This window comes from Phalacrocorax aristotelis, chromosome 1, assembly GCF_949628215.1.
Source record: "Phalacrocorax aristotelis chromosome 1, bGulAri2.1, whole genome shotgun sequence".
In the NCBI taxonomy this organism is placed as follows: Eukaryota; Metazoa; Chordata; class Aves; order Suliformes; family Phalacrocoracidae; genus Phalacrocorax; species Phalacrocorax aristotelis.
The window spans coordinates 149,093,756-149,117,528 of record NC_134276.1 but is presented as its reverse complement, the minus strand read 5'-3'; the positions used below and the strand labels follow the sequence as shown (position 1 = coordinate 149,117,528).

Sequence of the window (23,773 nt, the reverse complement as noted above, 5' to 3'; positions counted from 1 at the left end):
ACATATTTCTCAGTTCCCCAGCCCCAAAGACCAACAGTAGTGAAAAGATTTAAAAGTGGAAGAACAGACTAAAAGCAAGAATACATTTTTAAAGGATCTTTCATGTGATAAGTTGCTGGCAAACTGCCACAAGACTGCCCTGGGTGGTGTACCTGCAGCTTCTGGCTTGCACAGGAGCCCAGCATGGTTGCTCCCTGGCTTGACCTACACAATCCTGGCTCTGGGTTCTTGCTGCGTAGGAGCATGGGCATCCATGGAGGTGCTGAGAAACTTGCATGCTCTTTATTTCAGCCCAGCACCTTGCCTTGCAGGTGCTTGGGTGTTGGCCTTTATCACAGCAGGTATTGGGTTTGTGATAAATATACCAAGGGATTTTTCTTCCCTCCTTTTAGTATTTAATGCTCAATTGTCAGCATCCAGGAAAGCAGTGTTTAGACTGCATTGGAAACAGGTACCAATATGGCTAGCTGATGCAAGAGCGGTTTATTTTCCATTTTAAACAGTTCTTTAAACAGGTCCTGCATTCGTATACAGCTCCTTTGTTGGAATAAAAATCTTTGTCGTAGACTACCAGACAGCTATAAATAGCTGTCGTGAGTATTTATGCTGAGGATAATCTCAGGAGAAAGTATTTTTAACTTTGCACATTGTTTAGAATAGGAAATTCTTTTAATGCCCACATTTTCCATTCCTGGTGCCATTAGCTTTTCCCCACCCCCTCTTACGATGTGTGCCTTGCTCTTTCTCCCTCTCATTTCCTTTAAGGTTCAAGGTTACAGCCAATCTGCTCGAGAGGCAGACTTGAGTTTGTTTGTTTTTTTTTTTTTAAGGAAAATGCTAACTTTGGCCTTTTGCGACTGAGTGGGAATTCAATTAATTTCGTGGGGCTATCAGAATGTAAACGAGATATCTCACTAGGTTGTCACCGCAAATTGGGTAATGAATGAGCACTTTATTTCTCTTGCACATGGAACTAATGCTTTTGTTAGAATAACAGTGGTCAATCTATTTTATATTCCCACAGAAAGTATTCCACCTTTTTGGCAAGTTTGTGAAAGCTGCTACTTGTACCAATACCCAAGTTAATGCTGGACAAAAAAAAAAAAAGGGGAAAAACTGTATTATGCTGAACCATACTTGTAACTTACAAATATGGTCCCCAGCAAAGCCTGTTCTCATACAAGTCAGTAAATTATTGCAATCTATAAAATCATCAAATATTGTGTTAACTTGAGAGAAAGTGCTGTGTAGACTGTGGGCCAGATTCAAAACAGGTATAAGCTGACATAATTTAAAGTGCAACCTTTGAGAGAAGTTCACAGTTGACCCATGAACAGTTGTGCAATATAGTCAGGCTTTTTTTATTTTATTTTTTTTAAGGTTCTTTTTCGTCTTAAGAGACTGACACATGCAAAGCCTGACAGTTAATAGGAATTAGCTAGCTTCTAGACAGGGGTAGCCTCGATCATTAGTATGAATTTTTAGCTAATTATTTGACAGCTAAAATTAGGTGAGATATGTCCTGTCCAGAGAGTCAGATTTAAAAATGTATTTCAATACCTTATGAGATTGTCTTTGAAGTTTCTGTTGATCTCTGATGGGTTTCCGCAGAAGCCAATCTGTACATGCTCTTGAAAATGTCACCAAAGGTCCCTGCCACTGCCAGCAGTCCCAAAGGATCTTCTTAGCCCCTATGAGAGGGATGGTGTTCTTGGAGGTGAAAGGTGGATGGTTCAAGCCTCCCTTTCTCTGCAGAGTTGATAAGGATCAAATCTGTAGCCTGTAACCCACCCACCCTGTTTGTAAAACAGTGCTGTTTACTTCATGGGAATTGTATTTGTGCTTTTGACAGCTCATGTTATAGTTAAGTAGGCTATTAAATTCACGTTTGCCACATAAGTATGTAGGTAGATATGTACAAATACCCTACAGTTTTGAAATGCTGCTCTGTCTGAGGCAAGGGCTGGTGGCTACACAGCCCACTCACTGTGCTAATGATAAGAGGGGAGAAATCGGGAGGACAGGAAAACTCACGCAAAATCTTTTCAGTGCAGACTGCACCTTGATTTGGCCTGCCAAGTGAGCAATGTAATGTTCACAAAGATCAGGGCTTAATTTCCCATCTGTAATGTTGTTTGCCTGAAGATCACAGGTTATTAAACATTACTATTAAACAGAAAATTTGACCTTCAGGATTCTGTAAATGTTAGGGAAATATGCTTGCTGCTTGGCGACTGGAGACAGGTTGAGCGCTTAGGTACGCCTCGCTGGAGAAGCTGTGGTATATGTCAAGCAGAGAGGTAAAAGGGCTGGGTTCTTCTGCTCAAAGGCGGCTGGTGACCTACCCCAGGCAGTTTTTTTTAGTCTTGGAACATCTCTGCTAAAAACTGTCAACAATCCACTTGGGGAAGGGCCCTGGGAAGTACAATAATAAGTATGCAGTAAGCTTGGCTACCCTAGTGGGGAGTATTGCCCTTGGAGGGCAAAATGCGTGGGGAACAGCAGCAACCAGATGTATGCAGGACTCAGATTCATGCCTTACCCCAGGGTCAGTATTGGCCATACTATTCCAGCAGGGAAGCCAGAAACCATTGGAGGTTAGCGAGACGAAAGGTGATTGATTGCAGCCACGTTGATATCTTGACTCCCAAGCCAAAGATGGCAGGGTGCATGATGAATGGAAGTTTTCTGCATGCGCCCTAGCCTTGACTGAGAGGCAGCTTTGCTGAGTTAGCTTGCAAGGGTGCCAGGTGTAATATGTCCACTAAAACCTGGCTGGAGACTACCAAGTTTCTCACATTCTCAGTTTATGGGATTTAGTCAAATGATTTCTTTCGCAGTTACCTTGCCTTTCTTATCTGATGAAACCGTGGCTTTATTCAATCTTAGTATTTTTCTTCTTTCTCTGTTGTCTAGAATGTGACTAGATCAAATTTCCCCCTTCTGTCATGAACATTAGTAGCTTAATTTTTTTTTACATGAAGTTTTTTTCAACAATAAAATCTCTCCCAGACTGCAGTTACATAATATTTAAGGTCACAGTAATCATAACAGAATCCGTCTCGCTTAGTAGGACTGTGCTCATGGAAATGAAAATGCCCCAGCAGGATTTTTTGCAGGATTTTGCTACTGCACACATAATTTGTGAGACTTGATCCATGAAAGATGACGCCATTTTTAGGCCCATTGCATTGAGCTGTTTCGTATCTTAAATTTTTTAGTCGTGAGGTAGAAGTAAAAGGCATTTCGGCTGTTGTCTCAGAGCATAAAGGACAACATTGTAACTGCAGAATTTCTTTGATATTGCTGTTCTACACATATTCTTAAGGGGCTTTGAAATCAGTGGCATGAAATTAAAAATTAACGTATCTATAGGGGTACGGGGTCTTCTCAGAGATATTTCGTGCTTTCATTCTTTGTGTTCCCTCTATTTCCCCCCCACTGTCTTCTCAGGACCACAGTCTCCATCTCTAGTTCACAGTCATCCTCGCAGGAATTATTCATGTCAGAGGAAAAGCTTTAGTGTGCCCTTGCTGGCTTTGCTGTGGGTGAAGGAATGGCGATATATGGGAAAGCCTGACCAGCTGTAAAACTCATGGTGTTTTCTTCATTCATATTTTTCTATAGCTGATATTCTTTGACATCTGTCCAGGACGACTGGGGAATGTATTTTGTCTTTGAAAGTTGTGAGGCCACGTGCTGACTATTTTCAGAGAATGTGAGGACAACAAATTCAGTGCAGTTTTACTGAAAGAAGGACCTGTTGCTAAAGACACCTTTTATTCAAGTGAGATGTGGTTCTCTAGGCATGAAAATACAACTAAGCCCTCAGTATTGAAAAGTACATTGTAAACAAAGAGCTTTATCCACGCAGTTGCTGCTTATGGACTCCCCTCTATGAAGTAAACACAAGATGCAATTGCCTGGGGATACTGTCATCAGTGAAGTTGCATATGAGGATTGAATTTGGCTTGATCTTTGTCAGGGACAATCTCACATAGCTCCTTGCTAAAGGTGAATTCAGCAGACACATAAAAGCTCACAAAATATAACCACTGTGTGATCAAACCTTTCGTTTAGAGTCTACTAGAGCAATTAGGGCTGGTAATAGTTGCTATAACACTTGTGGGGTAAGAATTTACGCTACATATATTCTTCTGTGCCCAGCCTGTACGGGGAAGGGAAAGGAGAAGTCCTTTACTTGGTTAGTGTTATCTCTTTAGCATGAGCTGTAATAGCTCTTGTGGTTATCCCTGCAGTCCTTTGTGTTCCCACTGCCAGTATGGCAATGGTCCCTTCAGTACAGTCTAGAAGTCTGTTAGAAGTCTTTCGCTGCTGTTGCTAATCCACATTGAGCTTTTTACTCTTGTAAAAATACCAGCACTTTAATAGCAGAAGTACATGTGTGCATCTTTGGATTGCAGTGTGTAGTAAAATGTCAATATTGTTACCACTTTTTCCCTGGGTGAGGGTACCTTCAAAATTTATGTGGTGGCTTCTAATCCATCTATGTGGGCTACAGCACCTGGACATGCACATACTCATTTTTGTCAGCAGGATTCAAAGACTTTTTGAAGAGCTATGCTGTGTTGGGACCTGAATGGTTTTGAAGTGCTCCCTTGCATTTCTGCAGAAAATCTGCACAAGATTAGAGTTAAGTTTTATTCTGTTAGGCCAGTTTTGACCAAAACAGGCACTATTTAATTCAGCTGATGAAAGTATGGAGGATGTGGTTTCTGGTACTGCACAGGTGTGCTAGAAGAGGCGTAAGATGTGGGGAGTCTTCTTCCCCATAATATAGCAAGGTGACAGCATGCTATGCAGTGGATGGAAATCGCTAGAGAATAAAAACACTGCCAGAACAAAAGAAATTTTGCCAACTGGTCTGTGTTGAAGGGATGCCTGGCTATGCCATCCTAGTGTACTGGTAGGACATTACAAATTTCTTAAAAATTCTGGGTTAAGTTCTGAAAATGCAGTCTTGGTGACTACATTTCTTTATAATAGTCTGTGCAATTTGATGGTAATTTAAAAATTATTTTAAAAACATGTTTGATATCAGTAAAAATGCTTGGGTTTATTCTCCCTTCAAAACTTATGGGTAGCTTAACTTCAAAATTAAATAATTAAATGCAGGATCTTGTAAATATGGACAAAGGTAAAGGCACAGTAGAGTACCACAGTAACAGACTCAAGACTGTGCCAACAGTGGTTAATTTTGAAGGAAACATTGATTTCCTTTTCCTGTTTTTCAAGAATTTTTATGTGTAGGAGAAATGCCTCTGTTACATAAACATTTTTTAAAATAATGGCTTTAAAGGGCACGAATGAGAGCCTGAATCCAAATGTTTTGCTAGTACTTAAAACTACTTTGTTTAATTCTTACTTCCTTTTTTTTTTTTCATGCTACAGTATGGCTGGAGCCAAGATCAGTATAGGGCAGACATGGGCAAAAACCAATGATGAAATAATATCTGCCTGTCCATCATAACCTGTTCTGTTTGTCTGGCTAGTACTTTAGCCATGAAAAGAGCCAAAGCAGCAAGAAGACAGACGATTGTCTCTTTCTGCTGCAGATATAAGAAAGTGAATGAACACAACCAGCAATTTGAGATCCCATGTTTGGGTACACTTCTCAGAATATTCATTTTGGGTAAGCTTGTCATTCAGCTTCAGGGGGAATAGAGACACTAGGTGATATTTGTTTCTGAGGATAGCATTTGGAGGTAGCAATCATGTGTGCTGGGTGTGTGGACTGCATCTGGTTGCCTGGATTGCATCTGCTCTTCCTGTTAGAGGAGCATAGTTGGTCTAAACTGGGGCTAAAATGGACCCATAGACAAGAGCTGGGGCACCAGATTACTGCAAAGTGATCTGGCACCACTAGGTGTGGAATATAGACCTAACTAGAGTAGCTTTCTTCACTGTTGCTCTTCACCATTGATAACACCTTCTTAAAACAGATCAAGAGAAATTGCTGCATTTGGTGGAATAAATGGAAGCTACAAAATTAATATAATCCTTTGTGTGCTCTTTCAGGCTAGCTGTTGGGAAGGTGATAAAATCTATCACCCAAAAAAGAAGAACTTGGTCCACTTGGGACTGCTCTAAGCAATATCATTGCTGGCAGTATTTGAGCTGATGTGCATATTTGTGGGTGATGAGGCCATCCCCCTGCTTTCTTCTGCTGCAACTGGCAGTGTTGCTTTTCCTGCCACGAATGCAAAGAGCTATAGAAACCTGGCTGCTATTCTTAGGTCTTAGTCTGAGTCTGCAGAGTGGGTAGTGGACTCTAAAAATGAGTTCTGGGACTGATCGGGACAAAATGTGTGTGTGTGAAGATATAACTTTTTAGTGTCATAAATTTACTCAGCTGGTAAATAGTCCAAATAAATATTGTGTGCTAAGTTCTGAGATGTATCGTTTCCTTTTTACCTGTACTAGGTATATTGTTCTTGAGGGGGGCTGTTGTCAGATATGGTAGTGTACATATGTAGAAATAAAGCATGGCATCTGATTGATTGTCATTGTTTTGTGGAGAGGTGTATTGGAAATGCCATTATCCAGCATACCTTTTAGGGAAGAGCCACACCACATGGAAGGGGATAGCTGGTAATTTGTTTTGATTTACTCAAGCAGTCTCTCTTTTCCAACCTGTATTTGTAAGCAAGATATACACAAATAAAGAAAGGCAAAGCAGAATATGCTGAAATGAAATGTTTAACCTCATTTTAAATAATGGACCTTTTCTGAATTTATTTGACATGTATGAGCCTCTTATGAGAAAGCAGATGGAGTGACTCTTAACATAAGGTAGCAAAAATTATGCTTGTTGTTTAGATCTTGGTCTTGTCTCCTTTAATTCTGCTTCAGTGGCACAATTACTACAACTGAGGACGCTTAAATAAGTAATGATTAAGTGACCTCTTCATTGCAGGCAGTTCCCTTAGGGTCCTCTGCTGGGCTGTGACCATATGCAGCCAAGATCTTGGGGTCTAGATGCATTAAAAAAATGGGAACAAATAACCTTTTTTTCCACGCAGTGTTCCTAGTTTCCTTACCAGAAGTTTAATTATAAAGAATTCAATAGATTTTCCTCATTTGGTTTCAAGATCTCTTGTCTGCCACTGTTTAGAGTATATTATTTTCTGATCCCAGTGTTGTCTTGAAGTCTACAGGAGAAAAGCTGTTGCTCTGGGATAACCTCTGTGAAAGAGCTACCCTAAATGACACTGCCATAGAAAGACAATGGTTAGAGGAACTATATCTGCAGCTGTGACTTTCCCCTATTACTGATTCTTCTAATCCATCATGTTGCATACCTCTGGGTTCATCAGGTAGCGAAGGACTATAATGCATACAGCCAAGATTGCAGAATCAAGGATGCTCTGGCAATCTGATTTTGGCACATCAAAGGTATATTCTTACCATAACAGGTTTTTCCTCCTTTGCTCTGTGCTTGATTTTTGTAGACAGGCATGTAGAATGACATATTCCAAACTGACACAAAATAATATAGATTGTATGTGCAGGGTCTACTATTGTAAGCATGGATTGTGTATGTATACATGAAAAGAGCTCATTATATCTCTAGCCAGCCACACTGTACAATTATTTCTGATCTATCTAATAGTTGAACATGCAAATTGCACTGGAGCGTTGTGTATTTCACCTTTGGATGAAAGCTGCCCTTTATTCAGGATTAGCAGGCTCGAAACTACTAGCCTGTGCTTGTTTTTGTTTTGATTGTTTTGTTGGGCAGAGGCTGCATATTTTTTTTATATAACTTTCAGCATTTTTGCCTGTAGAAATTTTTGAACAGAAAACCTTTTCATAAGGTTCTAACTCCTACTTTTGAAACAGTCTTTCACTTCTACATGAGGTAAGCGGTTTTGGAGAATTTCACATAAGTAATTATCCTATTATATATTAAAGATAATGGGAGAGAAATCTGGAAGTAACATGTTGGAAGTGGTGCAGGTAGAGCATGTTGTAGGTTGATGTAAACCACAATGCTCTCTCTAGGCCCTTCAGCTGCTGTTTACTTTTTCAAATAATGTTTTCTGTTCCTTTCATTGTGATATTTTGGCAAATCACATGGACGGGGACCACAATAATTACTACTTAATTTAGCAAGTTTGGGTTATAAACTGTAGTTTATAAGGTGAAGGAGTAGAAAAAGTAGTCCTTTGGCCCTCTTTTCACTGGGGCAGGGAACTCAGAATAAGGGAAGAGACCACTGCCTGTTTGATGCTGAGCATGTGGATGGGATGCTACCTGGTCTTTGCATAGACCATGCAAGATCAGGCAAGGCTCTGTACGCCCACTCCTTTAACTGCACTTTTAAGGAAGGATCGTGAAGCATCTGGCCCTCAGCTAGAAAATCAGAACACAGGAAATGCCTTTGCATGTAACATTTGCCAACTGTGGTTTCTGGTATGTTGGTGGGTGGGTTCTGAATGTGGCCATCTTGATAAGAAAACGCCTAAAGCCAGACCCTGTTCATCAAAGGATCGTTTTCTTTATCTCTCATTTCAATTAAAATTAGAGTTTCTAAAAACAAAAACTGCACCATACTAGTCTCAGAAACACATTTAACCTCTTAAGCTTTGTCATGTGCACCAGGAGTAGCCAGGTCAAGTTAAGCATCAGACTTATCTTCCCAGTTGAATCAATTTCCCTTAACTTTCTCCAAAGAATTTTATATCCCCTGAAATTTTGCATGCCATGTCTTATCACAGATGAGAGTGTTTTCTGGGAAGATTTTAGAGGAAAAAAAATAACAAAAAAAGGTTATAATGTTTCAAAAAGTGTCCCTATTTTGATTTTTGTAAATTATAAGAATGTAAATATAAAAATATTCTCCTGTCTAGGGATTATGATGATTCATATTTTTCCTCCTAAAGAATAATGGAAAAAGTAAACATCCCATAATTTGATTGGGTTATTTGAGAGGTATATTGTCTAGGTTTTGGGTTTTAGGAAGTACACTTTTAAAAAATATATTGGGGGTTCAAATGGAAGGGTGTGGACGACTTGGGTTTTGGAAAGGGATTGCATTTAAGAGGAATGCATGTTTAATAACACTCACGGGAAAAAAAATACTAGTGAAGGATCACACTATGCTTGTTTCTCTCCTGTACAGTTTCTTACTCTCCCAAAATGTCTGCTATCTACTATTCTTTGGGTTCAGAACGGGTCTAGGCCAGCTGTTCTTTTTATAAGATCCTAAGAGTTGCAGATGTTCATTTAAATCCCATTAAGTGATGCAGAAAGAGTCTTTGTCTATGATGGTGTTTGGAGAGGAGGTCCCTTCCCCATTGCTGAGTGGTCGTGTCTCCACTGAGGCTTGCTCGAGGTGTGTGGAGTTGTGGTGCAGAGTGACAAACCCACGCAGACTACTTTCTCCCAGCTGCCTTGGTTGCATAAACAGCCTAACACCCACCATGTGGGATCAGGGTGCTGTTTTTCTACCCTGCAGGCTGCACGCACCACTGCCAGGTCCTCCTTATGTGTGAGGATGGGTGGCTGGGACCTGTGGGTAAGGAGGAAAGGAGCAGGATGTCCTGTGGGCACCATCCCCCTGGGATCAGTTAAACTGTTGCCCTTAGACAGGCTGCACAACCTGGCCATGAGGAAGGAGCCTTCTCGCCTGTTATTAATGCTGTGCTGTCACAATGCTAGACAAGAACCCATTAAGCACCCACCCAAGATCTGTTTGGCTTTGATTACACAGTGTGCTTTGCACAAGTATCAGTGTCCTTGGCTGTTTTAATGAGCGTATCAGAAGTATGTATCTTGGCTCCCCTTCACCTTTCTAAACACGTTGGGGAAGCCCAAAGATCTTTGATTGATTTCAGAGCTCTTTGGAGGCTTCAGAAACCTTTGCTGAGATAGCATCTGGCTTATCTGAGCCTGAAACAGTCTTTTCAAGAGCTTCAACATTAAAAAAAAAAACAAACAAAACCTAAATTTTATCACAGAACATCTCATCAATAGTTAGTTAGCTTGCTTGTTGGCAGACTGTGACGAATTCACTTTAATGCTTCCATTCTGCTTTTAAGCTCTGCCTTGGCATTCGGAGCTGTTGGGATTTTTCTACTTTCTACAGGGCCAAATCCTCAAGTTCTTGCTTAGTTTTGACCTCAGAATTTCACAGCGGTTTCAGTGTAAATAAATGAATGCTGATGAAAAAATGGCAAACCTTTTCTGAAAGAGGAAAAAAAAATTGTTCTCAAATGTTAGAAGTATTTGAAACTCTGCCAAGTTTCTGAAAATGTTTCCGATTTCTCTCTTCCATGCTTTTCTGAAATGTTTATTGGAAACATGATTTTAATAGTTTTGAAGAGTTTTAGTGAATTAAAATTTCTAGTGGCCATTTTAGTGACATGTTACTATTATTACTATGAAAACCTTGAAATGCTGGTCAGCAGCTCGTTAGGTGCAAAGATGGTGCTCTAAGAACAGGTTTGTCTCCAGTTTCCTGCACTTAGGAGTGATAGAAAATGCTCACTTTCTGAATGTAAGTTGCTTAGACTGGAAGAGTAAGTTCCTGTTATAATGACTTATTTCAGGGGGGAAGGTTGTAATACTGCATACGCATTAATGTCTCCAAAACCTCTAAATTCCATAAAAGCCCATGAAGGAGGAGTTCTTGGAATCCTTCCCATCCCATGAAGTTTATTCATTAATGTGACACTCTGAAGCTTTCTCTCAGGGCACAAAACATTGTCATGAAACTATAGCCACAGATCTAGAGCTCAGGCTGCAGCTCTTGGCAGATCTGGTGGGGAGGTCTGCCATTTGAAAATTAAATTTATTTTTCTTTGTAGCCAGTGGTCAATATTTCTCTATGCAGTTTGGACTGGATCTTTTGATAGCTACGTTATTTAAATCTCCTTGAAGACAAGTCGGTCGGCTGTTTTTGGGAAAAGGTTACATTTCTTTTAAGCCTTTTTTTTTTTTTCCACATTTTTTCTATCTTAATATGAGGAATTGAATGGAAAAGTGAGACCACTGGTTAGTGGCAGATTGCAGAGGATGCAGGACCATCGCAGCTGGTGAGAGCTGATAAGGAATTCTTATGTTCAGTAGTGGCAAAGGGGATTTGCCTGTTCTTTGCCTAGTGGAAGAACAGCTGAGGTTCAGGCTCTTTCTTCTCCATCTTGCAGCATGCCAAAAAACTTTACTGGCTAGTGCAAGTTTGGGGAAGGTATATTTTTTGTACCCAAATCAATCCCAAAGAACACTGTGCTGTGACATGACAGATCTGGGACAATTGTACAGGGATGCTGGTCCTTTTGAGACTGGCCCAGTAATTGGGTTTTAAACGTTGTGGGAGGGGAATAATTCCATATTTATCAGTTTCCCTTAAACACAGATGACCGCTTACATTTGCTTCTCCTGCTCTCGGATTTAAAAGACTTTTCTCACTCTGTTACCCAGCTGGATGGCAAACTGCTTGGATGCTTAACCTAGACACACAGTTAAAGTCCTCATGCAAGCTCCTGTGTTATGCCCACAGAAAAGAAGAGGTGGGGAATGCATGCCGCCCCATACCTGCCCAGGTGTCTCTGAGGTTACCCTCACCATAGGAACCATCTGTCCAAAAAGCATTAAGAAATATTTAGAGTGTTGTGATGATGGGCAGGTTTTGAAGGAGGGATGTGAACCCTGCTGTGACAAGGAAGCATGCCTGGGTTGCAGTCTTGCAGCCTGGGGACTTCACCTGTCACCCATATGGTGCTGCTTCATCCCTCAGCTGCTGGCTGCTGGGCTGATAGGGCTGCTTTCCTAAGTCCGTGAACAATGGGAAAGAGTTGAGACAGACTCTGTTTTCAGAGAGCACTGCACAGATGTTTGTTTACAAATGCATTTCTTCATGGATACCTTAATGTATAAGATGTTTACAAATGAAAACCAAAGCAGGCCTAGAAAAATAACAAAGCAACCCATATAGAGTGTAAAGGGTTGCAGCTGCCCCTCTTCCTTCCCAAGGGTCTGCCTCCCAAGTGGTTCGGGCTTTGTGCTGATGAGGGGACCCAAGGCTGTGCATAGCTGCTGGAGGCTCGAGTGTGCTCAGCAGAAGATCAGAGCTGAGAGGCTTTCTTCATATGCTGTTACCTGTCTCCTGGTTTTGGCTGGGACAGAGTTAAGTTTCTTCCTAGTAGCTGCTATAGTGCTGTGGTTTGGATCTAGGATGAGAATAATGTTGATAACACACTGATGTTTTAGTTGTTGCTAAGTAGTGCTTATGCTAGTCAAGGACTTTTCAGCTCCCCATGATCTGCCAGGTGCACAAGAAACTGGGAGGGGACACAGCTGGGACAGCTGATCCAATCTGGCCAGATGATATTCCATAATATATGATGTCATGTTGATTATTTAAACTGGGGGAGTTGGCCGGGTGGCAGTGATTGCCGCTTGGGGCTGGGTGTTGGTTCATAGGTGGTGAGCAATTGCATTGTGCATCATTTGTTTTGTGTATTCTTTTATCATTGTTATTGTTTTCCATTCCTTTGCTGTCCTATTAAACTGTCTTTATCTCAGCCCATGAATTTTTTTTTTGTGTGTGTGTGTCCATCCCCAGTTGTCTTCCCCCATCCCACTGTTGGGGCAGGGGGGAAGTGAGCAAATGGCTGTGTTGTTTTTAGCTGCCTGCCAGGTTAAGACACAACAACCTGCCCCTTGAATGGTTAAGATGCTGAAGAGTTTAGTCTTGCGGTCTAAGGCTTCCTGTCCATGGTGCCTACTGCTGGCCATGCTGGGCTGTGCTCAGGAGACACTGAGCTGGGGCTGTCAGTTGTAATGGTGCTTGCACTTGTCTGCACCCAGGGCACCTGGGTAGCGTGGATGAGGTCTGAAGCCTCGAGCACATTGGACTGTCCTTTTGCAGACATGTCAAGAACCTTAACGTAGGTTTGAGGCTGTACAGTGTAGATAGGGAGAAATCATGGTCTTAACGGTTTATGCAAACTGGCCTGTCCCGATAGTGTAAGGTGTGACATGAGAGCCATTTTCCAGGAGAAGCTAGGATTAGATACGCAATGTCTTAAAGAGTTGTTCCCATGCTCTGTTATTAAATTGCAATAGATTTCAGGTACTTCAGTGAAGAAATAAGTATTAGCACTCAGGTATACAGAGAAATAACAAAGACAAAAATATACTTGGGTCTTTCATTACACTGGAGTAATTTAAGTCCCCAGATCATTATGTCTTGATGTATATGCTGTGATGTGAATACTGAACATTTATAGTAATTTCATTTTAACTCCTTGAAACCCTTTAATGAGTATTACCCTGCAATAGATTACTTTCTTCTTTTTTTTTTAAAGACCCTGCAGTGCAGACAGCTATGCCTGTACGGGGCAGAGTGGCAGAGTCCCAGCTGCCTGCCTGCAGGGGGCAGAGGCAGAGAGGAATTTTGCTGTGCAGGGGGAGCTTTGCTCAATGGACCAGGTGCAGTGTGGTTTGCTTTTTTCTTTTCCCATTGCTTTCCTCTAAAACGTTAGGCACGAGCCATGGCTGGAGGCAAGAATCCAGCTTTGACGGGTGCTGTCCTGATCAGATATGACAGGCCTTGTGGAAGTGCTCAGCCTTGACCCTTTGTTGCTTTCAAGAGGGAAATCCCATTAGATAACAACTGTACCAATAAGACTGGAAGATTTTGTGTTTAGATTTCCCTAAGACCCAAAGAAAATGAAGAAAGCAATCTTTTCCGTTTAGGTTGTTTTGGTTGTTTTTTTGTTGTTGTTGTTGTTGTTGCTTTGGTGTCCTTCAAAAAAGGAGAACTGTTGGAAAAATAGTTGTCGGATGTATACTGTCTCTTGAATAGTCCACAAAGTGTTACACTTCTAATGCTGTTTAATTTCCTAGTTGGTTCCTCCCTGGAAGAAGTTGGAAAGGCTTGCTGCACAGGGAGAATAAGTTTCATGGATTGCTAGGTTGTCTTGGAAAGTGAAAATGGATTGGGACAAGAGTGCTAAGGAGATTTATCAGACAGCAGGACTTGTGAGTGAGTCTAAAAGTTAGGATAGAGATCAATATGCTGAAGAAACTTCTGTTGTGGACTACAGAGTGAAGGGATAATGGGGATGGTTCGGATCCACTCCTTGCCAGTTTACTAAAGTGGATTTGAATGAAATTGAATGTATAACTAGCCCCTAATTTCCAAAGCATTTTTGTGTGGGTTTAGCAATCTGATTCCTGTCAAACCCAATGACTGTCACATTGACGCAAATACCAGGCAATATTTAGAAAATTTGGGAAAGGTATTTTGCCAAGCAAGAAAAAAAACCCACCCTCTCTTAACATGCATTCCTATAGGAATCAGAAATACAGAAGAAGGGGAAAAAACATACTGACATGTTGACCATTCTAACAAAAATCATACTGTACTGGTCTTTTTTTGGAATGTTTTTTGAAGTTTTCCACTGGCTGGAGGCTTTTGAATGAAAGAAAAGAAAAGACTCATCTTCTGTCTTCAATTAACTTTGTTAATGATTAACAGAGCAGTGCAGTATGTGTGGTGTGTTTTAATTAAATCAGAGGAGACATGATTTGGACAAGATTTTAGTTTCACTTTGAAAGTTATTAAATAAACTGACACTGTTTGCTCTCCAAAAGTTCCTGGGAGCATCCGGTTAGTCAGTAATCCCTGTGCAGCTAGTGAAATAAAGCCTCTTCCAAAACACCTAAGGGCCATTACCAGTTATTAGAAATGAGCAGTCCAGTCAGACAGGGGTATAACTGATCATTAACCTGCATTAGGCAGGGTCCTGGTCTGAGGCTCCAATTGCATATTTTTAAGCAAAGTTTGGGCATAAGAAAGGCCCAGGCTGATTATTTCTAGTCAAAGTTTGTGTTTTGAATATCTCCTAGCTGTTCAAGTAGCATAAGCTGTTGAACAGTTGCTGCCTTCGGTGGAATTCGGATGGTTTTTGCTAGTTGAGTGTATGGGTTGTTTGTGAAGTCGTGATCCCAACTGGGGCTTGGATGTTGTTCACCAGTAGAATTCAGAGTATCATAAGATAGGAGCTTTTGGTACAGGAACATCTCCATAAATTGGCCCAGCAGGAAATGAGCTTCTCTTTCCAGAACTGCGTGCGTGTGTGCCTGTGCACACATTTGTATAAACTCTTCCAGCAGAGAAGGATCAAGCCTGAAGCCTGAACTTGGACCATGGCTTCAGACTGAAGTGAGGCAGTGGATGCTCTCACTGGTATGTGGTGGCACACAAGGATGAATAGTTCCCACGCTTCACACTTCATGAGTTTACTGTTGTTTACTGGGGAGTCTGTTAAGGAGTTTTGGCTTAGGCTTCCACCCATGCCCACTCAGCAGTAAAATCAAGGCATAACCTGTTTTGGCTAGAGACGCATCTATCCTCTATGTTTGTATCACCTCTACCACATTGTGGCTCTTTCTGGCTTTTGTGGCTAAGTTTGAAGTGAATAGTAATGTTTGGAGCATGCCTGCTAATATATTAAAAATAACATTAATAATTTTTGTATAAAACCTGTGTTGAAAGTGGTGTTGAAATTAACTATTGCCAGAAACAGTTGGGGCAGAGAGGACTTGCATCTACATTATTGGCAGCTTATGCTTATTCAGCTTTCTGTTTTGTGGACTCTGCAAGTATTATCCTACAAGGCTGTAAGCAAAGTCCTACAAGTCCAAACACAGGTTTCTGGGCTTTGAATACTATCCTTCTCACTGCTAAAGCTGAAATTTATTAATAGCAGTTATTGCTCCAAGCAAGCTACGGTTCAGGTATAAATGAGAGACAGCAAATTTTAAATTTTGCCAGCCAAAATAATAGATTGCTTTTTATTGCTGTGAGAATTGGCATGTGTCCCCGAAATGCATAAAGCACAAAAGAATGGGTACGGAAGAGAATGGGGAAATGGTGGCCCTTCCCTCTGCTGCTGCTGGTGCCTGGAGAGAAACCGGCTCCTGTTCAGGGCAGGAGGGAACCCAAGTCTGTCCCTTGCTAGTGACAGTGCCAGGGCATAGGGAGAGGAGGTAAAGATAGCCTTTGTGAATGCTTCCCTCATGATTTCCTCCATTTCAGTTGTTCAAATGACCAGAAGGTAGCTATATCCTGACTCTTGTATGGAGACTATTGTTTGGATTTTAGTGTTTATCTGAAAGCAGTGAAAACATGACATAAAACAAAAACTATGCTTTGGTGGAAATAGTCTATCACACCCGTGAAATATTATACTTCTTTATTTCTGGATTGTGCATTGCCCCATAAGTAACTGATAGAGAACACAAACTGCAGAAAATATGTTTTTCTAATCAAGTTTCAATTTACAGTGGAAGTTCTCCTTGGAATATCTTTTTAACACTTGTCTTGGAGTTTGTTTTGTTTACTGCTACAGCCATACATGCAGTTAGTAACTTTTCCATTTGAGAACCAGGATAATATTAATACCTCAAGAACTGAGGACAGTCAGAGAAAATTAAATTCTCTGCCCTGCAGAGGACCAAACTCCTGACTGCACTGTCCAAGGCCAGCCTGTCCCAGCAAAGCAGGCATCAGACAGGAAGGACCAAGTGCTGCACAAGCTCTATGTGGGTCTTCAGTATCTGGAAGCACATTATTGCAAGAGTTTACAATTTCAGGCTTCAGGTTCTTGCACTTTGATGTACAGGCTTGTGTTCCCACTCCTGCAGAACTTGTCTGTGCAAATAGTTCTATCGCCTGCTAAGGTATTAGCTACATGATAACGTGTGCATGTGAGCATGCAAACCCTGTTTGTATGTGCCTCCATGATTTGCACATGCATAAGTCCAAACCCAAAACTACATACTCCAATCTGAGTATGTATTTTAATAGATATATCCACTTACACGGTTGGGTAAGTATTACTCACAGGTTTCACTGAACACATTAAAATTTTTGGCACTGCCCTGTTTATAGCCATCCAGGTAGATATAACTACGGGTTATGGTTAAAAAATAAGGGGAGGAATAGATGTCACAGCCATAGGATGGCTTCTTAGTACTGAACCCTGTAAGAGCACAGAAGACTTACCACTGGGAAATGGCAGAATCCCTATTACTTGAGATATTTAAAACTGGACTGGAGGAAAAATACATAGTAAGAGGCAGTTAATTTGTTGATGAAGTACATAGCCTTGTTTTTACGAGTACTCCAGAGATTTACTCCAAGACCTTATGAGTGGGTTGCCAGACTTTACCTACTGCATATGATTTAATACGCCAACTGTTGTTCATCTGTGAAATGAAGTCCCTGCTCACATGCTAGTGTCCTAGAGTGAAACCTCATAGGAGGGTGAATGCAGATCCTTTCTACCCTGTGAGATGCATACACAGAGTTCCCTGCAGTGAACTGTATCGGGGCATTTCAGAACAGACCTTAAAAACATCAAGAGAGTTTGTCTAATCCATGAGAACATGAAAGAGGCTGGCATCTTTAATTTTCCCAGGGATGGAACAGTTAAAAATATTCTTCAAACAAGGAGCAGATGTTAATGTCATTAGAATGAATTTTCATAAAAAAAACAGAGTTCTGTTTCTCTTGCAAAATGCCAGTAGGTTTGCAAAGTTCTCTACAAGTCTGCCTACTTATTTCAGACTAGTGGCACAGAGGAGAAGCAGTGCAGGGTGAGGTATTTACTGTCTCTGAAACAAATCAGATACATTTCTGTAAGTTATTTGCCTGCCCATTTAAAAACTGTCTCGACTTGGAAAAGGGCTAAACAAAGAGCTAAAGAAACATGAAGGTATTTGAAAAACAGGGCAAGAACAGTAAGCAGCACAGTAAATCTGCTGTTGACAAACGGGTACAGAAAGGAATAGGATACATATGGAAAGGCATCGTCTGGATGGTGCTTGTGCCTCTGTCAGGTTTTAAATTCAGCATAATCTCAAAAGAAAAAAGATCCATGGGCTATTGTGATCAGTTCACTGACAACTCTGCCTCGCATGCAGGAATGGTTAAAGTAAAAATAACAAATAAAATATTAAGTGGCTCTCTGGATGACCTCTGGACATTCTTAGTATGAGTAGACATTGGAACCTCCCAGTAATAATTTCCTTTTGGAAAGCTCTCACGTCTCCTTCCTCCTCCTCATTTTGCTGCTTTTAATATTGAGAAGCTAGGAAAGGCCCTGTTGTTCCTTTCATTGTTGTAATAGATGAGCCTACACTCTTACAGAGCCATTTGACTTAAGTTCATTGGTGTGAATGACACCTCTCAAATACCCTAGTTTAGTTAGTGTTTGTTTACTTAGGTTTTTTTCTCTTTCTAGTGTCTTCTTTAGGGGTCTTGGTGTCCTAGAAACAACTAATAATCTCTGAAGCATCAGAACGTACAAGGAAATCAGGTTGAGACATGCATCTCCTGCCCCCATAATTTTTCATGCTTTAGATGCCCATGTGAATTTTTGAAACGATCTAGGGGAAGGTGATTTGCCTTTTGCTGCTCCATATGCAACATTTTTGCCTCAGGGCCACAGTGTACTAAGAATATCACTCTCAGTTAAGTTACTGAAGAAAGTAAACAACAAACACTTGGCTTCAAAATAATAAAGGGTTTATTAAGTGCAAGGATCTATAATTGACTCTGATCCTCCTCCCACCCCCTTTTTAAAGGGGTTGCAAACATGGCAAAGTCTTGGCTGTGTCAGCCTCTTTCAAGGAAAGCAGTTCTGCATTGCTGTAAACTCAAGGAGCTGCTGGGTCTGCACCCAACTGAATGTAAATGCTTGGCATTGCATGCATTGGCCTTGGCAGAGCCCTCCTTTGTACTGCAAACTGAATGTCCCTGTAGCTCTAGTTAAAACAGTGATGTTCCTCAGCTGAATGGGCCTTATGACTTAAATGATGGGCGCAGCTCCCAGCACAGCTGAAGGTGAAGCATCCTGGACACTCACCAGTGCAAGCATATGCTGCTCATTATGGGTCAGCCCAGGTCCACTTGGCAGTTCGCTCGTTGCCTGTACACAGTGGATTAACGTGCCTGTGTCCAGAATTGCACATTTGATCTTGCAGCTTTACAAGTGTGACAAATCATGGATGTAGCAATATCTGGATGAAAAAAAAAATCAACACTAGTGCTGTCAAATTAAAAATTAGTATGTGGGACACCAACCTGCAGAGGATTTTGAGCAGTTGTTGATAAAGATACCTCTCACAGATTAGCACTACAGACAATTGGGCAGAGAGACTGATACTGTTTGGAAATGGGATTTGCTCGCCTTATTTATCTTCAGTTCTTCATTTGCAGGGAAAGATGGCACATGAGTTGAGGATAGACTTGCATGGCCAGCATTATTTATTGCTCACTGAGTAGGTAAATGACATCTATTCTCAGTAGTGCTGTAGAGGGAGGTGCAAGAACATGCCTGTACCTCTACAGGTATGGGTGTTAGAAGTCTTGCTCCAAATAAAAAATAGGCTGACCATGTGAAACATTGTGTTTCTTCTGGAGTGAAGTTGTCCTCCAGAATTTTATAATTCAAAACATTATTTGGAAAAGCAAAGAAAAAAAAATTGGGGTTCTTCTGACTCTACTAGTGTAAGGGGGACGTTTTGAAATGGTTCTGGGGTCTACTACAAGTGCAAGAGGCTTCCCCTGTTCCTAATAACCCTGTTCCTAATAACCTGTTGGTCAGATTTGCCATCTAGAGCCAGAATCTGCGTGCCGGTAGGGGCAGATATTTTGAAAAATCTGTAACTATTCTTTGAAGATGTAGACCGTAATGTTTTAGAGGATAGTCAATTTGATTTTATTTTTATCCTGTGTGGTAAGAGTCTTGTTTGTAAGCACTGCAATAACCTAACTATTCCAGGATGGATTAAAAAGGGTGTAAAATTCACTTACCTGGAAAAAAAGGTTGTTTGTGACACAGTAGTAAATACAGACCTGTATTAGAAATCTGTAGGGCTGCTTTGGAACCCAGTTTATAGTTTCATAAACATCATCTCTTACATCTGGCATCTGATTAAAATGTGTATTTCGGCAGAACAGCAATACAATCTCTGTTTAACTAATGCTTATCCAGAGGGAAGAATTCTGCTTCTGTAATTCCCCAGTAGTGGAAATGCCTTTTCCAGGAAAAGTAAAGACAAGTCCCTTCTCACCAGCATTTTTTAAGGACTCTGTGCATTCCCACTGCCTTACATGCCCTCTTTCCCTTGAGAACAGAGGGAATGAAATGGAGACGGCCTGCCTGCTGCACCCTCATCTTGTTTGCAGATCTCTCTGCCATCACAGAAATGGAAACCATGTTTTTTTCCCTTTGCAATAAGCACAGTTAACATTTCCTTGCTCTAGATCAGAATTCCAGTATATTTTATACACTAAAAGATGGGGGTTTTTACAAATATTTTAGAATGAGGGGCTGGTTCTGCCGGCGGCGTACATGAAGAAATAGCAGCTTCTTGGTGTATTGCAGACCTGTTTCTGAGTGTGCAAAAACCCCTGAACCTCTACATTCTTGTACAGGAATCCTTGACCTATCTATAAAGCACAAAATTGTTACCTTCTCACAAAAATCTGCCCCCTTGAAACCGTAGAGGGAGTTTTGGGGAGGAAAAAAGACAACATTATTGAGTGCAGGATTTGAGCAGAATGTAAGTGAATACCAGTGCCCCATGCAAAGAGCAGCCTTTGGTTTCTTGTAAGCTCTGAGAAAAATCTGTCAAGGTTAATGACTCTCTGGACATCCAGCATCCTCCATGGCTTTACGTGGAGATGATTGCCTCCGTGCTCACTCTAAGGTAAGAGTGCCACCTACTGAACCCACGCACTCCTTCCCACAAAAGGGCGAGTTTGCAGTAGAGATTTCCCTTCAGAGTACTAATCCATCCACACCCACCCTTGTAATTTATGAGGTTTAACAAGATCAGAGCCCGGGGTGGAATGGCTGAAGGACTGCACAGTAAGCTGTTTCAGTTTATTCACATATGCGGGCTTAAAGGGGTATGAGAGCCAAGCATGTGAAATCATGGTAACTGATGATGCCTCCATTTAAATCACTTTGTTTGCATTTCTATTTCCTGCCTTATTCTCTGGATTAGATGGAAGAACATTGAGGAGAGTCTGTTAGGTTGGATTTAGCTCCAGCCCTGTTTTAAATCCCTTTGCTAAACACAAGATGGTCTTACCCTGACTGCAGTTGAGCTTGCAGCAGCTTCCCACCTTCCTGGATTTCTTCCTGTTTGGCAATCACCCTGTAGTCTTTTTAAGCTATCTGATCCAGCTTGACCTTTCACAAGTTAGACTGGATGCGAGTGTCTGCAAAATACTTAGGCAATGATTTACGATCAAAAGGGAGGACTGTTTCCTGGACCATTGTTTTATATTTGGGTCCTCTCCCCTCATCATCTCTCTGCAGGCTGGAATGTGACTTTCCTACAAGCAAATACTTGTGAAGGCACCTCTGTGCAGTGCTCAGGCTCCTCGGTGCTCAGACAAACTTGCTAAACAGAAACGCTTCTTGTGAAAACTGAATGGGAAGCAAGCATTTGTTGGTCAAGTTGAACAGCTGAGAAATCTGCAGGAATTTCTGTAACTGGGGGCCCAGACATAGGAAAGAGGATCTACTAGAGAGAATACAGTAAAAAAAAAATAATAAACATATGATCACAGAACAGAGGAGGGCAAAGGGAGGGAAGGAGGATACAAGATAGATAATGAGCTTTACAATAGGCAAATAGAGTGTTATTACAGGAGCTACAAGACCGACCAAATGGTTAACCTGTGGGGTGGAAAGAGCATCCAATGAGTCTCGCATGCCTGAAAGGATAATGGCATTTTTATTATCTCATTCCACGCCCTGATCATCCGTCCATTTGCTCCCTGGAGCTGGCAGCAGTTTGCACTGATTCATACGCTGCAGACATGATCAGCAGATCATACTGCAGGCAGAACTTGTCAAGCCTTTCCAAGTGAGTTGCCGATTTATTATGATATCTGTATGGCTTTAGCCTTTTGGTATTGTGTAGGAAGTGCTGGATGTTGGTGATGGGAAAGGGGAACAGAATGGTGTAACGAGTTGGGAAGCTGGTTGTACTGGGGAATAAGCATTGAAAGCAGACCGGGTTTCTTTTCCTCCCTTTTTTGCTATACTGTGCTCTGTTGTCTAAAGGAAAAGTCTTTGCATCTATGCATTTCTCTTACCTGAATTGCAGAATGTAAATTGCTTTGTTCAGTGGAAGAAGGAAGGACTGGTTGCTAATTGGCGTCCTGTTAATGGGAAGTTTGCAGAAGTTTCATAGTTTGTGTGAAAGCTTTAACATAACTCAGATTGCTTAATTCACTGAGTAAATAAAGTCCTCATGGCACATTCATCCCTGAATGTGGGAGGGAAGTGAGAGAAGAAAATCAGTTAGTCTGTGTAATATCACCAAAGAAATTATCTGCTTTTTTGGGTCCTGTGTTGTTTTGTTTGTCTGTTTTATATGTTGAGGGGTGGGAAACAGAATACTACCATGTTTCTAAAATACTATGATTTATTCAGAGTTACTATGATTTATTCAGAGTTTTGTTTAAAATTTGGGAGAGGTTTTGAAAAGCAACTGGGATTTCTGGGTGCCTGTTTTTGGAGTTTCCAGCATGAAATCCTGTGCTCTTGAAGGGAGAGGGAGCTCAGCCCTCCAAGAAGTCCCTTCCAGGAATCTGAAATCCTTCATTGTGATTTCAGAAATTGGGCAATAAATAATAACTTAACTAGGAGCATGTCAAATGGGTTTGTTTTGTGTTGGTCCATGGTGGAATACAGCCACAGGCTGTGGCAGCCAACCCTCCCCTACTGCTGTATGGGAATGGGGAGCAGCAGTGGCTGAGTACCTGTTTCTCTGCAACCAATGCAAGGGGAGAGCATGGGAGGGAAAAGGGCAAAGTGGATGAGATTTGGGCACTTCAGTACTGATACAGCTGGTGGAAACCTTGACTCTTGATATGTACTGCGGGGAGCTGGCCCTGAGTGCAGTGACCCAGGCTGAAGCCTCTGAGGCAGCCTTCGGACCCTTTCACTGGTCTGCATTGGGGCTCGTTTAGCTTGATGTCAGGGTCTGGCTGTTCTGCTTAAAAAAAACCCTAGAAATCATTGGATTTCCTTGCTGAAAGAGATTGTCCTACACTCCTCTTTGGGTGAGAGAGGGAACCAGCTAACTTTATGCCTGGCTGTCTCCAAAGTGTTGGGCGAGTGCTGAGAGGAATGCCCTAGCTTGCGTATGCTGTAGCACCTGCAATTATGTTATGTGAAGTGACTTCACTGAAGTCAGTGGAATTATATCTGAGGGAAAACAATTCAATCCCTTTCTCTAGAATCACGATTAGTGACTCTACTCTTGGTTCTCTGTCTTGGGAGATTTGTATCCTGTAGCAGCCTCTAAACAAGAGCAGACACACCTTGACAACCAGACGTGGTGTTTTTTGTTTTTTTTTTTGTCAAGACTCACAGTAGCATATTTGGGGAAGAAAAGCAAAGCTCTCTTTGGTGAGGACTCTTAAAAGAAATCAAATGTGTGGCCATAACTTGGAAACGGATTTATTCCCTATTAACAAACATCCCTGTGACCTCAGGCCAAAAGCGGGGAAAACACCTTTAACATTACCCACAAAGGCTTCTTCAAAGCATTGCTCAGTGAAATAAATGATGAAATACTGCCCTTCCCAGGCTGAGGCATAACGTAATCATTCCAAATGCTCTTGTCTTCTCGGGAGATTGCAATGGAAAAGAAAAGGAGTATTAAAATCCTTATAAGTTAACTCTCTGGAGACTCTCCAGGGAAA

The 23,773-nt window shown here is 41.4% G+C and overlaps 1 protein-coding gene across 16 annotated transcripts in view; it reads left to right on the top strand.

The window, feature by feature from the left end:
- CALD1 (caldesmon 1) overlaps positions 1-23,773 on the top strand; it is a 209,596-nt gene that overhangs the window by 130,357 nt on the left and 55,466 nt on the right. For 3 of the 16 annotated variants that reach the window (XM_075115418.1, XM_075115409.1, XM_075115347.1), the window contains exon 1: positions 21,442-21,924. The exons of the other annotated variants lie outside the window; for them this stretch is intronic. In XM_075115418.1, the coding sequence (XP_074971519.1) occupies positions 21,878-21,924 (47 nt within the window). In that variant the 5' untranslated portion in view covers positions 21,442-21,877. Of the gene's footprint in view, positions 1-21,441; positions 21,925-23,773 lie in introns of those variants that run through there. 16 annotated transcript variants of the gene reach the window in all.